Below are 18,899 nucleotides of genomic sequence, written 5' to 3'. Positions count from 1 at the left end.
TCCAAACAACCAGTATTTTAGAAATGCACTCTCCTACGTACCACAGGAATTACATGGGTCACTCCATCACCACTGTCAATGACAATTCCAGTCAAAGTACGTTCTCCAACCTGCCGTGATGTCCAAGAGGCAGCTAAGGCCAACACTGCCTGTATGAGAAACAGTTTACATTTAGGCAGAGAGTGCTGATTTACAATCTTAGAAAACAATCATTTCAAGCATTTTAGACATATGGGTATGGAAGACTATATACAGTGCAGCTGTACTGTACTTCAGAAGTATATATGCACTTTGATCACCTGAACAGCAATGTAAAGTCCTGGTATGTTAAATGATTCAAACATGATTTCTGCAAGGTACTCTCTATTTTCAGGTGTGTTCAGTGGAGGTTCTGTCTGGAAAAAAAAAAAACAAAAAAGAAAAAGCTCCTGAGAGTCCTAACAGTTAACACAATGATTAGCTCAGTAGAGTAATAATCAAACTTCTAAAATTCTTAATGCATTCCTAAATCTCACATAAGCTCCAATTCTAAAAATAAAGAATTCACACAATCTGGGGAGAGTGGCAAGAAGGTCACATTCCACAACATGTTTGATTTGAATTAAATTTTCGAAGCAAAGGAACAATTATGTTACAAGAAATGTTGTTTTCTATCATACTGTTTCATTGCCGCTACAAGGAGCGACACGATTTCAACACCCAAATGTTCAGAAAGAATAAAAGAGAGTAATGTGTTAGAGTGGCCCAGCTGATTTCAAAAGGACTAATCATAGGGAAAAAAACACAATACTCAATGCTTAAACACAAAGGTGAAAAGTTTAATAGGGTAGAGTAGGAACATCTGAAGATTCCTCATGTCCCACATAGCCCTAACTGGAAAAGGACTGACTGCTAGTAAAAGCAAACAGCAGTGTTTTGCAGGATTCCACGTAAGCAAAGGTTTTTTCTTACACACAAGTGTGTAGCACCATCAACCACATTCATACCATTGCTTTTACACACACTCTTAGTCAATGTGTGCAAACTGCTCAATGTTTAGAAATTACAAGTTTCAAGCTATTGGCACCACCCGTTCAGTTAGTCTCAAAATGGTGCTGGATTTTGAAGATATATAGAAGTCTGGCAGTGCAGTGCTGACTTCTTAGGTTTCTGGTGCATGCAACAGGATGCAGAACTATTAGTGAACATGGCAGGAGTCAGCCTTCAAAGGAAGACTTCTGTGCTCAGTGCACTGTGATATTTGTCTGGTACTACAAAATGCCGGGGATACGGGATGGGTACATGAAGCCTGCAATCAGTTCCAGCCAGGTCTTGAAAGATAACTAAGAGTTAGCGGGGAGTGGGCGGTGTTTTTGTGCAACATCTCCAACTGAAGATGCCTAAGTGGAGTCCTTATCCCTGGAGATAAGTGGGCATGGCACTAAGGAACATGGCAAGTCAGGTTGATGGTTGGACTTAGTCATCTTGAAGATCTTTTCCAACCTAGACAATTCTGTGATTCTAAGTTCAGACCAGAACTAACCAAAAGCTCCTTTAAATGAAAAATCTGGAGATAAACCAGACATAAGGACACACGAACATAAAGGATATAAAAATAGTCTATTGCAAACTGCTTGTTAAGAACTAGTTACCTAATTTGATCTTCAAGAAAATTTTTCATACGTTTGTCCTTTAACCACTAACATATGGTGCTCTACTAAGCAAGAATATCCCCTACTGTAAAATCAGCCAAGAATTTCAAATAGAATTCAGTTTAAACAAAGCAAATGAAGCTTTTCAAAAACAAAATCCAACCCTTCAGCAGCCTGCATCACAAACTGAACAGAATTTGGTTCCAATGCAGTTTCACAGATTTATTTTTCTCCATTTGATGAAGAAATATAAGTCACATATAGAGAAAAAATCCTCCAACGGAGCTTGGAATTTGAATATTGAAAGCTTGAACTTAGAATATTATGTACTTTTGCTCTTGCATAAACACTCTTGAAATAATGTATAGTTTTCCTCTCAGAAAATGTTTTCTCTTTCTCAGTCTCAATAACTCACCATTAAAAAATAGTGATCCTCAGGTTCAGCTCGTAGGTATTTAAAAATGACCTGCTCCATGAATCTCTCCATGAGGTCCCAGTCTTCAACAATCCCATGTCGTATAGGCCACTGAAACAAGAAAACATGTCAACTATATCACATGAGAATAAACAAACCCCAAAACAGGAACAGTGAAAGCACCCAAATCCTTACATCTTCCTCAAGAATTAAAACCTCTCATCTCATAGTCACATCATCAAACCCTCTATTCTCACTTTAATTTAGAATTCCTATTTCAAGTTATCTCATATTCCCAGGTATTTCCAATTGCAATTCTGTATTGCAGGACTGCAAGCCAGAGAACAGATTCTGTTCTTAATCTTGCTATTATTTCCTCACAGCACCATATTTTAACCTCTTTTTGTATCAGTTTAATCATTTATAAAGTGGAGAATCATACTTATCTTCAATATGTCATCCAATCTGTAAGAAGTAAAGAACATACAGGCAATACATTTTTCAGCATAAATTATCACAGGGATATGTTTACATTTTGTTCAATGTTAGGAACACAGATGACATTTAAGTAATACAGTAGGATGTATAAAATATGATTTTTTCCACATAATTCATAGGCTGTTAACATCTTGTAAGTACAATAAGTCCCTTAGTAGGGTATGGAAAATATGATTCATGCAGAAGCCACGCTGAAGGCAGCCCTCCACAAAACAATTGTGACAATCCCCGAAGCAAAAGCATCCAATATGCTCACCAATTCATGCACCACATTAAAAAGATACATCGTTAACAAAAATTTAAACATTCAGCATTTGTGACTACTTTAATAGCTAATAATTTTGAACACTGACCAACCGCTCTGATTCAGTGGATATTTACGGAGGTCATCAAGCATCAATACAAGGCAGCACTAGTGAAACGGGCACTTAAGCAAGGTAAAAACCAACAAACCAAAAGCATGCAGCTGTTAAAAATCAACAAAAAATTATTATTATTATGTATATATATATATTTTTTTTTTTACAAGAAAGCAAATGTGTTTTTTTTAAGTAGCCATCAAAAAGGCATAGAACAAAACATAATAACAACATGAATTGAAAATTGGAGAAGCCTTCAGAAAAAGTACTCAGTATTTTCTTACCTTTGTAGCATAGGTAGGTTTATCTATGGCTTCATCTCCTATGAAAAAGTCCAGATCATCAACACCCTTCATCACCCTCCTCTGAGCCTGGTCACCTACTTTGGCTGATTCGCGGATTGCAATACCTTAAAATAAAATCCAAACAAATCGAAGCGAAATTAAAATAGCTAAATACATAGGAATTCATTTATTTATTTACCTAAGGAGCCTTTCCCAGAAATAAAAATTGGAGTACAGAAATCACACTTGCCAGAAAGCAGAAATTATACCTACTGACAAGGCAATACGGCAGAATTCATTCCCGGTGCTCTCTCAGGCAACATTTTGGTCACCAACCTCTCATTAAAGTAATAGATAGCTCAGAGCCCATCTCTTAAAACGCATTCTGTTACCGAGTACAGCAGTCATTTAACTTGCACAAGTGCAGTGTTCCACCAAGAGATACTCTAAGTCAGTAAGTGAAGTGATTTTCTGAGTTTCAACTCAGAATTAAGGAAAAGGGCACAAGAGAAGAAAAACTACGTACTTCAGAAGTAAGTACTGGAGTGATTATCCTGGTTGGTGAGAAGGAGGAAGCACAGAGGGGATAAATCAATTTGCAGCGCTACAGAGAAATCTTTGGAGACTCTCATGATTCCCATTATCAGGCTGCAATTCTCACTAAAATTATTAGGTGATGGCTGCTATAGGCAAGGAGATAGCAGGGAAAAAAAAAAAACAAATCTGGGGCAAGTTATAAATAAAAAGGGACTGAAGTAATGTAAAATACTGCTTATTTATCTACAGAGTTGTTTGGGTTTTTTTAATACATCATCATCAGGCTCTCAATAACAGACGGTAGAAAATGCACGGTAGAGAGGCATCATCCACAAAAGCACTGAGCAGCATCAGGACCACAAATTACCGACAAGCAAACAGCTCTTTTGGAAACACATTCAAGTCTCCACACGTTATCTCAGTTCTATAAAGCACGATTTATAAAAAATTCATAGGAAACACTTGCTCTCCCACTTCTTTAGCATAAGACATTCAGATTTTTACAAGTGCTATAGGCTTGAATCATTGCTCGCAATAGTTATAGACTGTAAGCAGCGCTGCATCTACATCTGGTAAAGAGCACGTTCCCCTCTACTACCTCTTAGGCCCCTATGACCTTTATTATTTTCTTATCTTTATACCTTCTATTACGAGTAGTCACACTGCAGAATGGATGCTTTAATAAGGAGTTAGCTGATGAAGTTCTCAAAAAGTAAAGGCAGCATTTATTGCAATTGGAGATAGCCGTGAGATAATAAAAGCCATTATGGAATTAAAGAGGTAGTCAGTGCTACAATCTGCACACATATATAATATTTGGGAGAAACTACTAAGATTACAATTAAAAACACTGAAAAAGATGTAACATTTTAAATTAAACAATCTTAACAGGGGAAACAAAAAGGGGAAATCTGCTCACCAAAACCATGGTAGATGTGTACAAACATTTTATTGGGGAAATATACATTTTAAATGAACGTTACTTAACAGGAACAACTTTTCTGACTATTGAAGTGTCTGCAGCACCAGAGAGATGTAAGACACACAGCACCTGTACTTCAGTACTTAATCTGGGGGGAAGCCTTTCCCAGATTATCCAGGCAGTAACCATGGTGCCAGGCAGACTGGAGGAGGGTTGCATTCTATCTACTCAAGAATCCTAGCAAAAAAAAAAATAACGGAGGTAAAAAGGAAATAGGACTGGAGTCCTCTTCATTTGTCATAGAATCATAGAATGGCTTGGGTTGAAAAGGACCTCAAAGATCATCGAGTCTCAACCCCCCTGCTAAGTGCAGGGTCGTCAACCACTAGACCAGGCTGCCCAGAGCCACGTCCAGTCTGGCCTTGAATGCCTCCAGGGACGGGGCATCCACAACCTCCCTGGAAAACTTGTTCTGGCAACCAAGGGGTGATTTAACAAGCACCAGGCCTGGCTAACTGCAAACAAGTTTTGCTGAGCTACACTCTAGCCAACGATGCTAACACAAATAACGTTGCTTCCCAGATGGACCAAGAGACTATGAAGGCCAAGCTGGGAGCTGGAAAGCAAGTTATTTACACGTCAAAGTGCTTAGTAACAGTGGTGTACCCTAAAAATTGGAGGGACAAAAAGATTTACTCACATGATGGAATAATGAACTGAGGTTCTGTATTCCCTGCATAGCCAAGTTTGGTATACCTGGAGAAAGAATGATCACAAGGTCATTTTATGTACACACACATTAAGGAAAAAAAATCCACTCCACTTCTCACATTGAAGGCCAAATAAGCAATACCACCTCTATATTTTCTAGGTTATGCTTTCAAGTGTAAACCTGCTGAGAAGAAAAACTCAGAAGTGGTAAATATTTTAGATGCTATTTATTTTTCAGGCACTTTCAGCTTTTCAGAGTTTTTGGCTGCGGAATTTCAGACCAATGAAACCTGTGCACTCAGCTCTTATTTCCTCTTACTCGCCAGCTATGGAAAAAGCTGAGCAAGGCCACATTCCACTGATAAAAGGAAGGTGCAGATCTTACCTTTCCAAAAGGTAAGATAGCCAAAGATGCCACGAGACACTGTGTAGTTGCTTAATATTGTCCAACAAGAGAAAAACCAGCAAATGGTACGAAGCATTGACTGTTTGTCTCAATGCATATATTGAGACATACATATGCATTTATCAACTAAAATATCAAGAGAGGAAAGAAACAAGTAACTTGGGGAGGCAAAAAAAGGCATGTTCACACAAAACCTAAAATCTCTGCATGACGTTTCCTGGCACCAAGCTAGCTCAGGTTTCTAGCAACTATAAATCACTAACATCCCAGACTATGAAGAACAGTTCTCCTGAAAATAAACAAATACAGTCAGAGGGAGTTTAAAAAATAATTATAATTGAATGATTCGAAACTGAACTTCTTCTCTAATATTGTCATAGTGTAGTAGCGGATTGTGAGAGAAATCAGCACTATTCACATCCAGTTTTTCCATGAACACCTAAAGGCACAATGCTGTTAGTCAAGACCAATCACAAAACCACAACCTATTTAGGATCTCTGCCTAAAGTTTGTTATCAATATTTGCAAATGATACCCCTAAAGCAGAAGGTTGCTTCTTCATTAACAGCTTAAACAGAAAACTCCCCTTTATGGAGTACTTGGTATAAAAACACTCATTAAGAGTCAGTTTGCTTAGATAAAGAAATTAAAACTGAATTAGCAACGACCTTGGAATTTAAATATTGTATTTTCAACATCTCTTCAAAGCTATAGCTTCAATAGACTTCAAGGAATCTTTTTTAAAAGCGATTTTCCCCAAGGCTAAAAAGACAAGGGCTGTGTTTCGAGGGCAAGGGTTTGTTGTATTTTTAATCATCATTACACTGAAAGCATATGCCTGTATAATCCAGAAAGTTTACGCATACTTTCTACGGCTCTCAAAAATATAATCAGGGTATTAAATTAGACTGATTTGTAAAGAAGGCCATTACTAGCAAGAATTCTTTTTATGATAATTACTGCTTGGTTTCTTCACATTTTAGAATGAAGCCCACCTTGGGAATACTGTTAAAATGTAACAAATAACAAAGCAGGCGTTACACTGGGACTTGGGATGCATTACAGCATACTCACTCTTCATCTGTTTCTCCGAAATGAGTTTTGCTTGCATGCACGTAATGGCAACCAAGGTAACCCCTTTTTGGACTCAGAAGTCCGAGGACTAAGGCTGAGAAACAGCAAGGCAGGCAGAAGCCTCAGGAAAAAAAACTCATAGCTCAGCCCTCCAACTCCCATTGACAAAAAAAAAAATAATAATAATAAGTCAATAGATAATACATAAGCATAGAAATATGTACAGATAGTTTTTAAGCAATTTCTATACGTGTATGCCTATATTGAAAGTAAAAGGTTCCTGGAATATAGCCAAACTTACTTCCTAAGCTAAGCTGGGGCCCAGCGGTGAGTTCAGTTTGCCATCTCTTCTCCCTTCCAACACCTGCCAAACTCAATCACGGTATTAAAAAGAAAACACCCTCGAAGAGTCAGTTTGGGGTATCAGTCTATCATGGCATGACCTTACGACTCAAACAGGAATCAGATCCCACTGCTAGGATAACTTATAAAGCTAACAAAAGCTGACAGCTTGGTATCTTACTGATTTGTTTTGTCATTAGCTGAACTTCTCTGCTCCAGTTAAAACGACAGGATGGGCCTATTTTTCAGTATCAGAGAAAATAGTTCTGTTGGAAGAACACACCCCACAGAAAACAACATCTGGAAAGGTTTCCCCTGTATGCCATTCATCCATGGAGGATGAATACCAGAACTATGTCAAAAACTCCATTTTCTGGTTCAGCGTTGAAGAAAGTGAAAAAAATGCACGTTCAAGAAAAACAGCAACGAAAAAACCAGAATCCTCACAGGACCAAACAAGACACAGACAGCTTCCAGTTCCTGCAGCGTATTTCAGAAGTTTTGACAAAACCAAATGAAAAGGAAACTCAAACCACTGAGGAAGACAAAGGAAAGAAACGAGGCAGATGTGTTCCCTTCCTTGCCCAGCAGCCTGCTCACCCAGAGCACGGCACATGTGGCTGCAGCCTTCTCTTCTGCCCAGCAGGACCTGGACACACTCCATCTTCCAGGGCAGTACCCAAGAGTACATTAGAGCGGTTGGGTGACCCACTTTCAGGACCTGCTACAGACATTGTTTGCTTTTACACAAAACACTTGAATATTCATCAACCTTAAAGGTCTGGACTTAAATAGTTGGGGAAGTTACCTGGTCTCCAGCTCCTTTTCCAATGAATATTTAAGGATCTGAAACATGTTTTTTCTTTCTCCTGGGCTACAGACTAGCAGACTAATGGTAATGCAACATCACATGATCTGTAAATTACAGAGACAGCTTTAGGGAATGCGCAGATAATCAGAATTTCAATTTCATTAAAAGTAGCAGATTTATTGTTAGTGAGATAGGAACCTACTGGAAACTCTACAAAATGCAGCATATTGAAGACTGCGTTAAAGACTAGTAGAAATGTGATCCAGTAGATGAAGGCTGTAACTACTCAGTTTAAAAAACAAGAAAAAAAAGCACCTAAAAACTGTGCTGTTGAAACAAGCATATTTAGGTAGTTTTAGTATTGTTCTCTACTACATACTACTTCTCCCAGGCGATCAGTTAGTACGCAAATCAGCTTGGCCAGCTTTTGCATGAGGAACAGTAAGCCAAACCCCTGCCTCTTCTGAGGTCCTACCACGAAAAGACAAAATGAACTCCAAAGGAAAATGCAGCGTACATGAAGATGATTGTAAAGATGAAAATATGGACCAAACTTGAAAGCAGATATGGAACCCTCAGCCACTTTTAAGGGGATATATATTGGAAATTTCTTACTAAAGCAGAAGAACACAGTTGAAGCATACAAGACTACTCAGGCAGTTGCCTTATCCATCTCAAAACAAAAGACAGTGTTTTGCTGAGCAAGCAAGCAGAAAAGCAAAGCCCAGGTGTGAACAGGAAAGGTGGAGAGCAACTCTTCTTCAGGGAGCGTAGGGTAAGGAGAGGGGTAATGATTTTAACCTGAAAGGGGGTAGATTCAGATCAGACATTAGGAAGAAATTCTTCATGATGAGGCTTGACAGGCCGTGGCACAGCTGCCCAGAGAGCTGCGGGTGCCCCATCCCAGGAGGTGCTCAGGGCCAGATGGGCCTTTCTTTGGGCACCTGGTCTGGTGAGAGGTGTCCCTGCCCATGGCAGGGGGATGGAACTGGATGAGCTTTAAGGATCCCTTCTAACCCAACTTGTCCTGTAATTCTGTGATTCTAAGCCTGAACATTTCAAATTTCTTTCAAACGTTTCAAATACTTTTTTTTTTTTTCTTTTTTTAAAAGATTGGGACTAGGAAGCAATGCGTTAGATCCACGAACGAGCTCCGAAGAGAAATAAAACTATAGAGAATATCAAAAGGCTTTAAGAAAGACCTGTAAACAAACAAACAAACAAAAATAACCACCTCTGTAATGAGAAAGCTTCCTCTGATGGACGACGCTAAAACATAGCAGTTTTTACTGCCAGAACACCTGTGATGACATACTGCCATAAACAGACTGTAGTATCATTATTAGAAATATGCCCGAGAATAATGTGAGGTCCTCATAAAGATGTGGAAATGCACTTTTGGAATGAAGGAGGATGTGCTGAAGGAATGGGAATGAAGAAAGAAAGAATGCAGTAGCAAATATATTCTTAAAAATCTATTATGTCTGCACAATGTACAGAGAAGCACCACCAACCACTACACTAATAAACTGCAAATTAGAGCCATAGCTTTGGGAGAGTCTAGCAGGACCAGGACTGAAGCCTGTGATTATAAACAACAGCTAATTAACCCATGCTCCTTACACCCAGAACAGCAATTAGAAATGTAGCTGTGCACAAGTCTCACGTGTAAAGGGCAGAGATAATACTTGCATGGAACAACTAATTTCACATCTGAAGTATAATAGCCAGAAAAAGTGTAATACGTTGCAAGATTCTAGCTCCCTTTAAGGGGTTGTTGTTGTTTTTGCTATTAAGTTCCAAGTTTTAAGACAAGTTGAGCTCACTTCTCCCAAAAACCAAGTATTTACTTCTAAGCTGATCAGTAACACTTTGTCAAAGTAAGCTTTCCTTACTAAAATAAAAATGACTTGAATAAAATACACCCAAAATAGAAGTATTCCTTGGTGCCTGAAGATGAAGAGTAGTATTTTAAGCCACCTCTGTTTTGCACACCCACCTACTGGAGTTCTGATGTCCCACAGCTAAATGCCAATTAAGAAAATGAGCCACGAAGTTTAAAGCCACTTGGAACAGCAACATCAGAGAGGCCTGGTAGTCCGAAGGCCCTAAAAATAGCATGCCCTTCTCCACAAAAGGACTGAGAGCAACACGTAAGCTGATCACTAGAAAAACCTCCCTCAAAGAAAATGAAGACGTAGTGCACCAAATCTGAAGTAGGATGTGTCATTTGCAAATACTAATGGAAAAGAGCAATCACATCGAATGCATTGCTACTGCTTTCTGCAGAAGTGTCACGAACTGTTCACTCTTGATTCATAGAGAAAAAGTCATCTACGTAGTAGAGGAAGAAAATGTTCATCTGTCCTGCTATGATGATGTTTCTCACAAAAGCTCTGTACCTGTTTTCATACACCCATTGCTGCTTTTCAGCAAAAATCCAGCACTGTACAGGACTGAGGCCTATCGATGCAAACAACTGGACATTAATCCAGGCTTCTTATGCACAAAAAGAGTATTTTCATAAACTTGAATCTACTTACATGAACACAGATTAGTGGCGAGACAAAGCTCCTCATTCAGTACCAGATATATAAAATACATTTTCCTTCTCATGTATGAAATGTTTCACAGTGCATCTGCGTACGCCTTTCTATTTCCGTTATGCTCTTCCAAGTTTTTCATCTGAAAGCCTTCCCATGAATCATTTGAATGAATTGTTCAAAGCCTGTAACCCAAAGTAGATTCATTCTAACAATAAGAAGGTTTTCAACCCACACAGAGGAAAATTCCAGAGACTGTATCAGTGAGTCAAGCTACTTCTGGCTGCTTGGTTCAGAATCTTACGTCTTCTTGTTCTGCAAGATTATTTACTTCAGATAAAGTCCCGTCAGCAAAGACACCGTATTGTCTCATACGTATTAAAACCATTTGGAGGCATGGAAATGACAAGTCCACTTGTGGGCTGTCTGATCTCTTTCTGAAACAAGTCAATATACCTGCATACACACAAATTCCAATAGTTTCTGCAATGTAAGCACTGAATAGATTTCCAAAGTTGTATTTCAATTATAATTTCTCTGAAAGCGTACGGCAAGTTATTTTCTGTTCTGATTTGTTTTGTACAACTGATGGTCAGTGACATCTGCTGCTCACGCAACAATGGAACCACTTCACAAACTGAAAGCAAAGGAGGGCTCCTGCAAAAGACAGACTGATATTTTCTGTGCATTTTCTGGATTATGCAGTTCATACTGTAGCTGTTGTAAAGGACTCACCTAGAGTTCCCCTTTCTTTCCATGAAAAGCTCTTCAATTCTGTGAATTAATATTCCTGTAACACCAGAGTTCCTTGCAGAACAAATACTTAAAATCTCTTCAGTAAAAAAAAAAAAAATAGATGGAACCTGGGAAATTACCATAGAGTACCTAATGCATAGGCAGAATTACATTCAAGATGGAACCCATTCTCTACTCTGCTCCCAAAGCTTTTAGCTGTGGACTCCAGTATTCTCCACTGAGAAGACTGGACTGATTTCAGGTAATATAAGCAGAGACAGCACAAGAGACTTGTGGAAGTTTTGTGACAGCTTAATAAACTTCAAAACATGAAATCCTTTTTCAGAAGAAGTTGAACCCATCAACACAATGGGTTTCTCTGGTTACCTGTCACTTCTTTTTTAAATTATCTTTCTATTCTTTCAGTCTTAATACGATGGCTCAGTTTTGGAAGTTTTAAAGGGAAACTTCCCAGCATTATCTAAACCAAAATAGTGCAACGAATTCCCTGCAGAAGGAAGGTCTTTTCTTGGAATAAATAAACGTAATTGGTGATCCTAAAGTACAGCCTGACATGTGAAGTTATCAGCTGCATATGCTTCAAGCCACCCAGTGGTTGCCTCCACCACGGTAAGCACATAATGCTTACCATCGCAGGTTTGTAGCAGGTTGATTATATCACCTAAAAAACTCATGCACCAGTGCCTCTTCTCCTGAGAGCTTTCCATCACTGCTGGGCCACAGAAAAGAGAAAAGTGCATCTCCAGCATCGCCCTCATCACAGCTCCCTCTGACGCCTCCCACTCCCGAGGCACAACAGCAACACCAGCTGACCCGTCAGAAGCTGACAGCCTTTGCTAGCCACGGACAGCTAGGAAAGGTCTGTTCCTCCGCAAAGCCAAACACCCCCTCAGCACAGCCTCTGCAGTTCAGATTCACTCCTTGGGGTGACAAGTTACAAAACTTGTGGTGTGGCTACACACTGAATAAATTACAGAACAACTTACAGAGGTGTACTTGCCCAGGCAGGGCAAGCACAGGACTCTCTCCTCACAGACATTCCAAATGTCACCCCCACGTTTAGCACTTAAGTCCTTGGATCGTTTAAAGTCAGAGAACAGGAGGAGAAACGGGAGCGTGGGGACACAGCATCCCCGGGGCGACACGGCCTGCCCTGCTCCGGCTGCAGGGGGAGGGGGCAGAGGAGGAAAGGCAGCGGGCACAGCGGCCTGCCCAGCGGCAGCAGGGCCCGCGGGCCGGCAAAGAAAGGACGGGGACGCACGGCAGCGACCTGGCTGGCTCCGGATGCTGTGGAAGGGACAACGCGCTGCGGCACGGCGCGACTCCCCCCAGGCACACACACACACACACCGCCAAAAAGGCTGGCAGCACCGGTCCCCCCCGCAACCCGCACTCACCCGGTGCCTCCGTCTATCACGCAGGGCGGCAGGTAGCTCGCCATGCTGGGGAGCCGGCTCTACGCCGCACCCAGGCCGCCACCGCCGGCTCCCCGCGGGCCGGCCCGGCGCGGCCTCACTGCATGGGCACTGAAGGGGCGGCGGGCACCATGCAGCCGCCTGTCAGCGCCGCCCCCAGGGCGCATGCGCCGCCCGCCGGCACCACGTGACGCGTCCCCCACCCGCCTTCGCCGTTCTAGGGCGGCCATCTTAGAGGAGGGCGGCGAGCCCGCGAGGATGGCTGAGGGAGAACTACAAGAGGGGCTTTCTCCTTGCCTCGTCGTCTTGTCACGGGCTCCAGAACACAGTGGATAAAATTGCTAAATGGTGTTTATGTCAACAAGGCTACAACCCTGCTCGAGCTATCCCAGAGTTGTAGGGATTCAAAGGGACCTCTGGAGATCTCCCAGACCAAGCCCGTGCTAAAGCAGTTCCCTCCAGCAAGTAGTGCAGGATAGAGTCCAGACAGGTCTTGAGTATCTCCAGAAAAGGAGGAGACTCTGCAGCCTCTCTGGGCAGTTTGTTCCAGTGCTCCGTCCCTCTGACAGTGAAGAAGTTCTTCCTTGTGTTTGTATGGAACTTACTGTGTTTCAGTTTCTGCCTGTTGCCCCTTGTTCTATTGCTGCCTGCCACCAAAAAGAGCTTTACCCCTTCCCCCCCCGCCATCGACCTGCCTCCTGCACTTTAGAAATTTATTAACCGTGATGAGATCCCCTCTCAGCCTTTTCTTCTCCAGATTGAACAGCTCCAGGTCTCTCAGCCTTTCTTGCAAGGGAGATGCTCCAGCCCCTTAATCATCTTTGCATCCCTCCACGGGACCTTCTCCAGCAGTTCCCTGTCTTTCTTGAACTCAGGAATCCAGAACTGGACACAGTGCTCCAGATGCAGCTTCATCAGGACAGAGCAGAGGGGGAGGATCACCTTCCTCCACCTGCTGGCCACGCTGCTTGATGCACCATAATATACCATTGGCCTTTGCCACAAGGGCAGACAGCTGGCTCATGGCCAACCTGTTATCCACCAGGGCACCTAAGTCCCTATCCTCTGAGCTCGTTTCCAGCACATCATCCCAACCTGTACTGGTGCATACAATTATTCCTCCCCAGGTTCAGGACTGTACACTTGCTCTTGTTGATGTTCATCAGATTCCTCTCCGCCCAACTCACCAGTCTGTCCAGTTCTTGCTGAACAGCTGCGCAGCCCTCTGGTGTGTCGTCCCAGCTTCATATCATCATCAAACTTGCTGAGCATGGACTCTGTCCCTTCACCCAGATCACTGATGAAGATATTGAACAAGACTGGGCCCAGTACAAAACCCCAGGGAACACTGCTAGTTACAGGCCTCCAAGTAGACTCTGCGCCATTGATCACAACCCTCTGAGGGATACTCTGTCACCCAGCGAGTACACACTGACAAAATATGCATTCATCAGGTTAAAAACTTATTTTAAACCTCACACGGCCACAAAGGATACAGTAGAGGAAGGGAAGGAGGAGAAGGAAAGAGTTCACCACACCCCAGCAAGCAGTGCAGATGCTACTGCCCCTCTGAGCAAGGCTCACCTCACAGGTCACGTCTCAGTGGCAGTGGGGTTTGCCCCACCAGCATTTAACCACTCACTTGTGAAAACACAAACTGTGTTCCTCTGGGTGCAGGTGGCTGCGGCACAGCTCGCATATCCTCTGGGTTGGCCATAAGCAGACTCAGAGTACACCAAATTAATACTCATTCTATACTAATTTCTCAAAGCATTTGAGAAAACAAAACTAATAAGCTGCAACAAACATCACCTGCAAAGTTGTTGACACCCTATTTACATATACGATAATGATTTCTCATACGTGACTCAGCCATGGTCATACTGTGAGTGTGTGGTAGCACCAGAAATAGGCCCTGCAGATGCTTTGGCCCGAGTGTTAACCACGGGGACACATTTGTTAACCGTGGGGGTGTTGCTTTTTATCACCCTCTCCCAGCCCAGCACTGCTGTGCAGAAGCTCACACAGAAACAGGCTTTATATGAAACCATGAAAATGTATCCCCTGGTCCTCAGAAATGCCATCTTTGGTGCAATAACTGTCGACTGTTGCAGATGCCTGGGGGGGTTGTTCAGCCATTTACCCCACACCGAGCTCATTCTCTCAACATATTTGCTCACACCGGTCCCCTTAGAAATGTTGGAAGATAACAGAGCATGGTGGAAGCCAGCCCAATTTGTGTGTTGGAAGGGCTCCCTTATCAGTGTGCTGAGATAGCTAACAGGCAGGCTCTAATAAGCGCACACAAGGACTGGGGATTCAAGGTGGATGGAAATCAGCTGCTTCCTCTTCAAGACAGTCAAATCTGAATGACACATTAAAGGCATTGCTTTGGGATCCAACAGGAAAGGAAAAAAAAAAAGAAAGAAAGAAAGAAGGAAGAATTCTTTGACTTCCTTGGCCAAAATTTCCGCTCTCGCATGCTGTCGCACAATATGCTATGCTCAGAGAATACACGCTCATATGCTACATGGGCACATCTCTGTAACATTTCTTAGCATTCTCAAGTTTCCTTTCTACCCCCACTCCCCAGCTGTGATGGCTGAGAAGAACGCTTCATCTGGAAAAGGAGATATTGTCATAGTTCACACGTAGCCTGCAGGCTGCATGTAGAAATTCAGTTTGCAAACAGCTGCAGAGGTTTGAAACGGTTGTGCCCTGCCCTTTTCTTCTCAAGCTGTTTATTGCCGTCCCTGGGGCACTGATTAGTACCCCCCGGCCCTCCCAGCTGTTTGCTGGAGTGCTCCCTAACCCACTTCAAGCAGAATCAGCTGAGATAGTTCAAACAGTTTAAGTAGGTGCTGTGCACTAACTTAGTCACTTATGCCTGAAGAGGGTTAGGGAGCATCCAAATTGCTTTCTTAGCAGAGAGGAAGGGATAGGATGAAGCGAAGCACTGTAATGTTTCGAGCTGTTCCAGCTGGATCCAGAAGCAGATATCTGTCCATAGTTAAGTAGCATAGAGACAAGTCCACAGAGAACCCGGAATAAAACTTTAGCTAGGAAACTGTTGTGGCCAGACCCTCTACTCTGTGCTGGTAAGGCCTCACCTGGAGTACTAAGACCAGGTGTGGAGTCCTCAGTACAGGAGACAGACAGACCTGTTGGAGGGCATCCAGAGGAGAATCACAGAAGTGATCTAAGGGATGGAACACCTCTCCTATGAGGACAGACTGAGAGAGCTGGGGCTGCATAGCCTGGAGAAAAGAAGGCTCCGAGGTGACCTGATAGCGGCCTTTTAATATCTAAAGCAGAGCTACAGGAAAGAAGGGGACAGACTCTTTAGCAAAGTCTGTGGTGACAGAACAAGGGGAAATGGTTTCAAGTTTAAAGAGGGTAGATTTAGGTTGGATGTAAAGAAAAGGCTTTTATACTGAGGGTGGTGAGGCACTGGAACAGGTTGCCTAGAAATGTGTTGATGTCCCGTCCCTGGAGACTTCCAAGGCAAGGCTGGATCATGGCCTGGGCAACCTGTTCTAGCTGTGGTGCCCCTGTTTGTTGCAGGGGAGTTGGACTAGATAGCTTTTAAAAGTCCCTTCCAACTCTAAGGATTCTATGATAATGTATGTCAGTTGGTGGTCTTACCCAGCAGCAATGAGAAATATAAGAACATTTACACCTCCGGGTGATATATTAGAACTCAAATAGCTAGCGACTCATTAAATGAAAATAATGCTGAATAATTCCTGAGGAAGAAGGAGACACCTGATCTATACAGCTCAGCAAATGATAGATTCTTCTTCAGCATTTGGAGAATATCATGGCTTCTCCCTCAGAACACAGACATTATTATTTCTACTTTCGTGCTTTTAGCCAGTGTGGATCGTGACATCCCTCCACCTTTTGTACAGTGTAGGCCACAACAGTTTAACAAGTTTAAGCTATACTTAAAGGAAAACAAGACATCAAGGAGGTTAGGTAGTCTCAATTTGAATATCTGTAGAACCTACCATGAGGAACACGATTAAAGCTCTGCTGTTTTACATTAGTTTGTCTACACCCCTTTTCACCACAGAATCCACATGCCTTTGAGGAATCACATCACTTAATACGTGATGTGGCTAGTATCTGCAATTCTTTCATTTTAGTCTCAAAGGGAGAACTGTGTAGGCAGTAGAGGGTTGGGCTTTATTTTCAGTTTTTTATTTTGAGGTGTTGACGCTACTGTATGTTTACAATAAAGAAGGTAATCCAAAGAAGTAGATGTTGAAGTTTTGATAACTCTTAACTCCTGTGAGACTTATTCAACAGCAACAGAGCAGAAAAACTCAGACTTCTTAGATAACTGAAATAGTGAGTGTGAGCTCAGATAAGAAAGGTATGGAAGAGAAGGGTGGTGTTGGTGCATTTGAACTAGCCTCCTAAGATGAACTGCATGTTGTGTCCTAGATTATGCATCTTAAAAGCTGATGGTGTCATACTCAGATATATCACAGTGCTATTTTAGAGAAGGAGTAGTGGCAGACCAGCTTCTGTTACATCTGCAGTCTGCCAGGAGGAGATGGGTTCCTAAACAAAATGCATTCAGAAGCTCAGAGTCCAGGGAAGCCACCAAATTAATTAGCAAGTAAACCAATTGTCTTTGCCTAGCCTCAAATAAATGAGGCTGCAAATAAGATTTCCTTTGCTTACATACCCCCTCCCCCTGCTTGAGATCAGCTTCAGTCAGCTCTTTTTCACTGCTGATCTCTAAAAGCGTTAGGCAAACTTGGTAGTACCGATAAGAGCAAAGATCTTTTGAAGGGCTATACTGATGGCACTTAAGTTCGTATTGCCCAAGCAGCTTTCTTTCAGGCTGTATGTTTGTGATGCATTCTAGTCAAAGGGATAGCTGTGAGCGTATGTTTCTTCCATCATTGCTTTTTTAGAGGAAACCATCACAGAGGCCCCAAGAACTTTCTCCTGCACCCCTGCCTCCTTGCAGAGAGGCCTGTAGTATCTCGAATCAAGAAACTTGAGGGTGAGAGAGCACTACTGGCACATCTCCTGAAGTTTCTGTTCTATCCAGTCATCATCCTCCATCCAAAATAATTTCAGCTATGTATTTTTTTAAAAATACTTTCAAATTTAATGCTTCAGTCTGTAGATAAATGGCTGCTCAGCACTGTTTCTGTAAACCTTGATTTTTGGCAAGTAGCAGAAATCTGTTATCAGATCTTATCCTGTGAATTGTTTTTGAGTTAGGTATACTACACCCTCTAATTTTTTTCATCTGACAAGCCAAAAACTGTGCTTACATATTGGTCACAAATACGTGATTGCAGTGTTCGCTTGTTTTCTAAGTAGTAAAAATGATGGAAACATTAAAAAAGACTCCCTTCAGAAGCTCAAAAAGTAACAGGGTGAAAGACAGGTCTTTAATCCCCTGATCATCTCTAACATGAGGCTAGTTTAAGGGCAGCTGCTACGTAGTTGTCATCTTATAATCACTAGGAAAGGTCACCAAGTGTTGGTGTTCACACACTAGAAATCACAGAAGTATTACTCAATCACTGTGAAGTAAATTGCTGGAGAATCCAGGCTTTTCCCTTTGCCACAGCCAAAGAAAAAGGAAAAAAAAAAAACAAAGGCGGGAAGAAAGAAAAGAAAGCAGCAACACAGGACAAACTATTCTTACAAAGATACATCTGGAGAGCGCACATTAACCTATTCTATGTTCTTTGTTTCTATAGACTTTTAAACAGCTACTCCAAGACCACTCTTCATCAGACTCCATCTGTAATTTAAAGCACATGAATAATCCTACCGAAAACAACAATTATCCATACCTCTAAGCTTATACCCCATTTGTATAAGTGCAAATTGGGGCCTAAACAAGCTTTAATTCCTCCCAAACTGTTGACCTGAGTATATCATGGCAGAAAATCACAAGCTGCTTATGCAAACAATAAAAATTACTTTCTGTCTTTATACTGGGGACTTCTGTTATGAGACAAGTTAAAAGAGAGTCCACGGTTCAGTTGAAAGGCGACAGAGTTGTACATCTTCTACACAAAAGCTAACATTTCTGAAAGTCTTTTCTATTTGTGTATCCCACTGCTGTGTGATCCTTTAATTGCCTCATAAATATATGGGGGAACATTGCCATTTCTAGCACTGCCTGCTCATAAGAGGCTTTTATGCCCCAGGTAGAAT

At 42.0% G+C, this 18,899-nt stretch overlaps 1 protein-coding gene across 2 annotated transcripts in view; it reads right to left on the bottom strand.

Annotated features, from left to right (window-relative positions):
• ACTR3B (ARP3 actin related protein 3 homolog B) overlaps positions 1-18,899 on the bottom strand; it is a 46,214-nt gene that overhangs the window by 13,429 nt on the left and 13,886 nt on the right. Inside the window, exons 1-6 of one of the 2 annotated variants that reach the window (XM_021386287.1) lie at positions 12,687-12,868; positions 5,347-5,402; positions 3,188-3,312; positions 2,047-2,157; positions 300-395; positions 42-149 (exon numbers count right to left, since the gene is read on the bottom strand). In XM_021386287.1, coding sequence (XP_021241962.1) covers positions 42-149; positions 300-395; positions 2,047-2,157; positions 3,188-3,312; positions 5,347-5,402; positions 12,687-12,730 — 540 coding nt within the window. In that variant the 5' untranslated portion in view covers positions 12,731-12,868. Of the gene's footprint in view, positions 1-41; positions 150-299; positions 396-2,046; positions 2,158-3,187; positions 3,313-5,346; positions 5,403-12,686; positions 12,869-18,899 lie in introns of those variants that run through there. The other variant, XM_021386288.1, reaches the window with a different exon arrangement.

Source organism: Numida meleagris, chromosome 2 (genome assembly GCF_002078875.1).
Source record: "Numida meleagris isolate 19003 breed g44 Domestic line chromosome 2, NumMel1.0, whole genome shotgun sequence".
NCBI classification, from domain to species: Eukaryota; Metazoa; Chordata; class Aves; order Galliformes; family Numididae; genus Numida; species Numida meleagris.
This window is presented reverse-complemented; position numbering and strand designations above follow the sequence as displayed.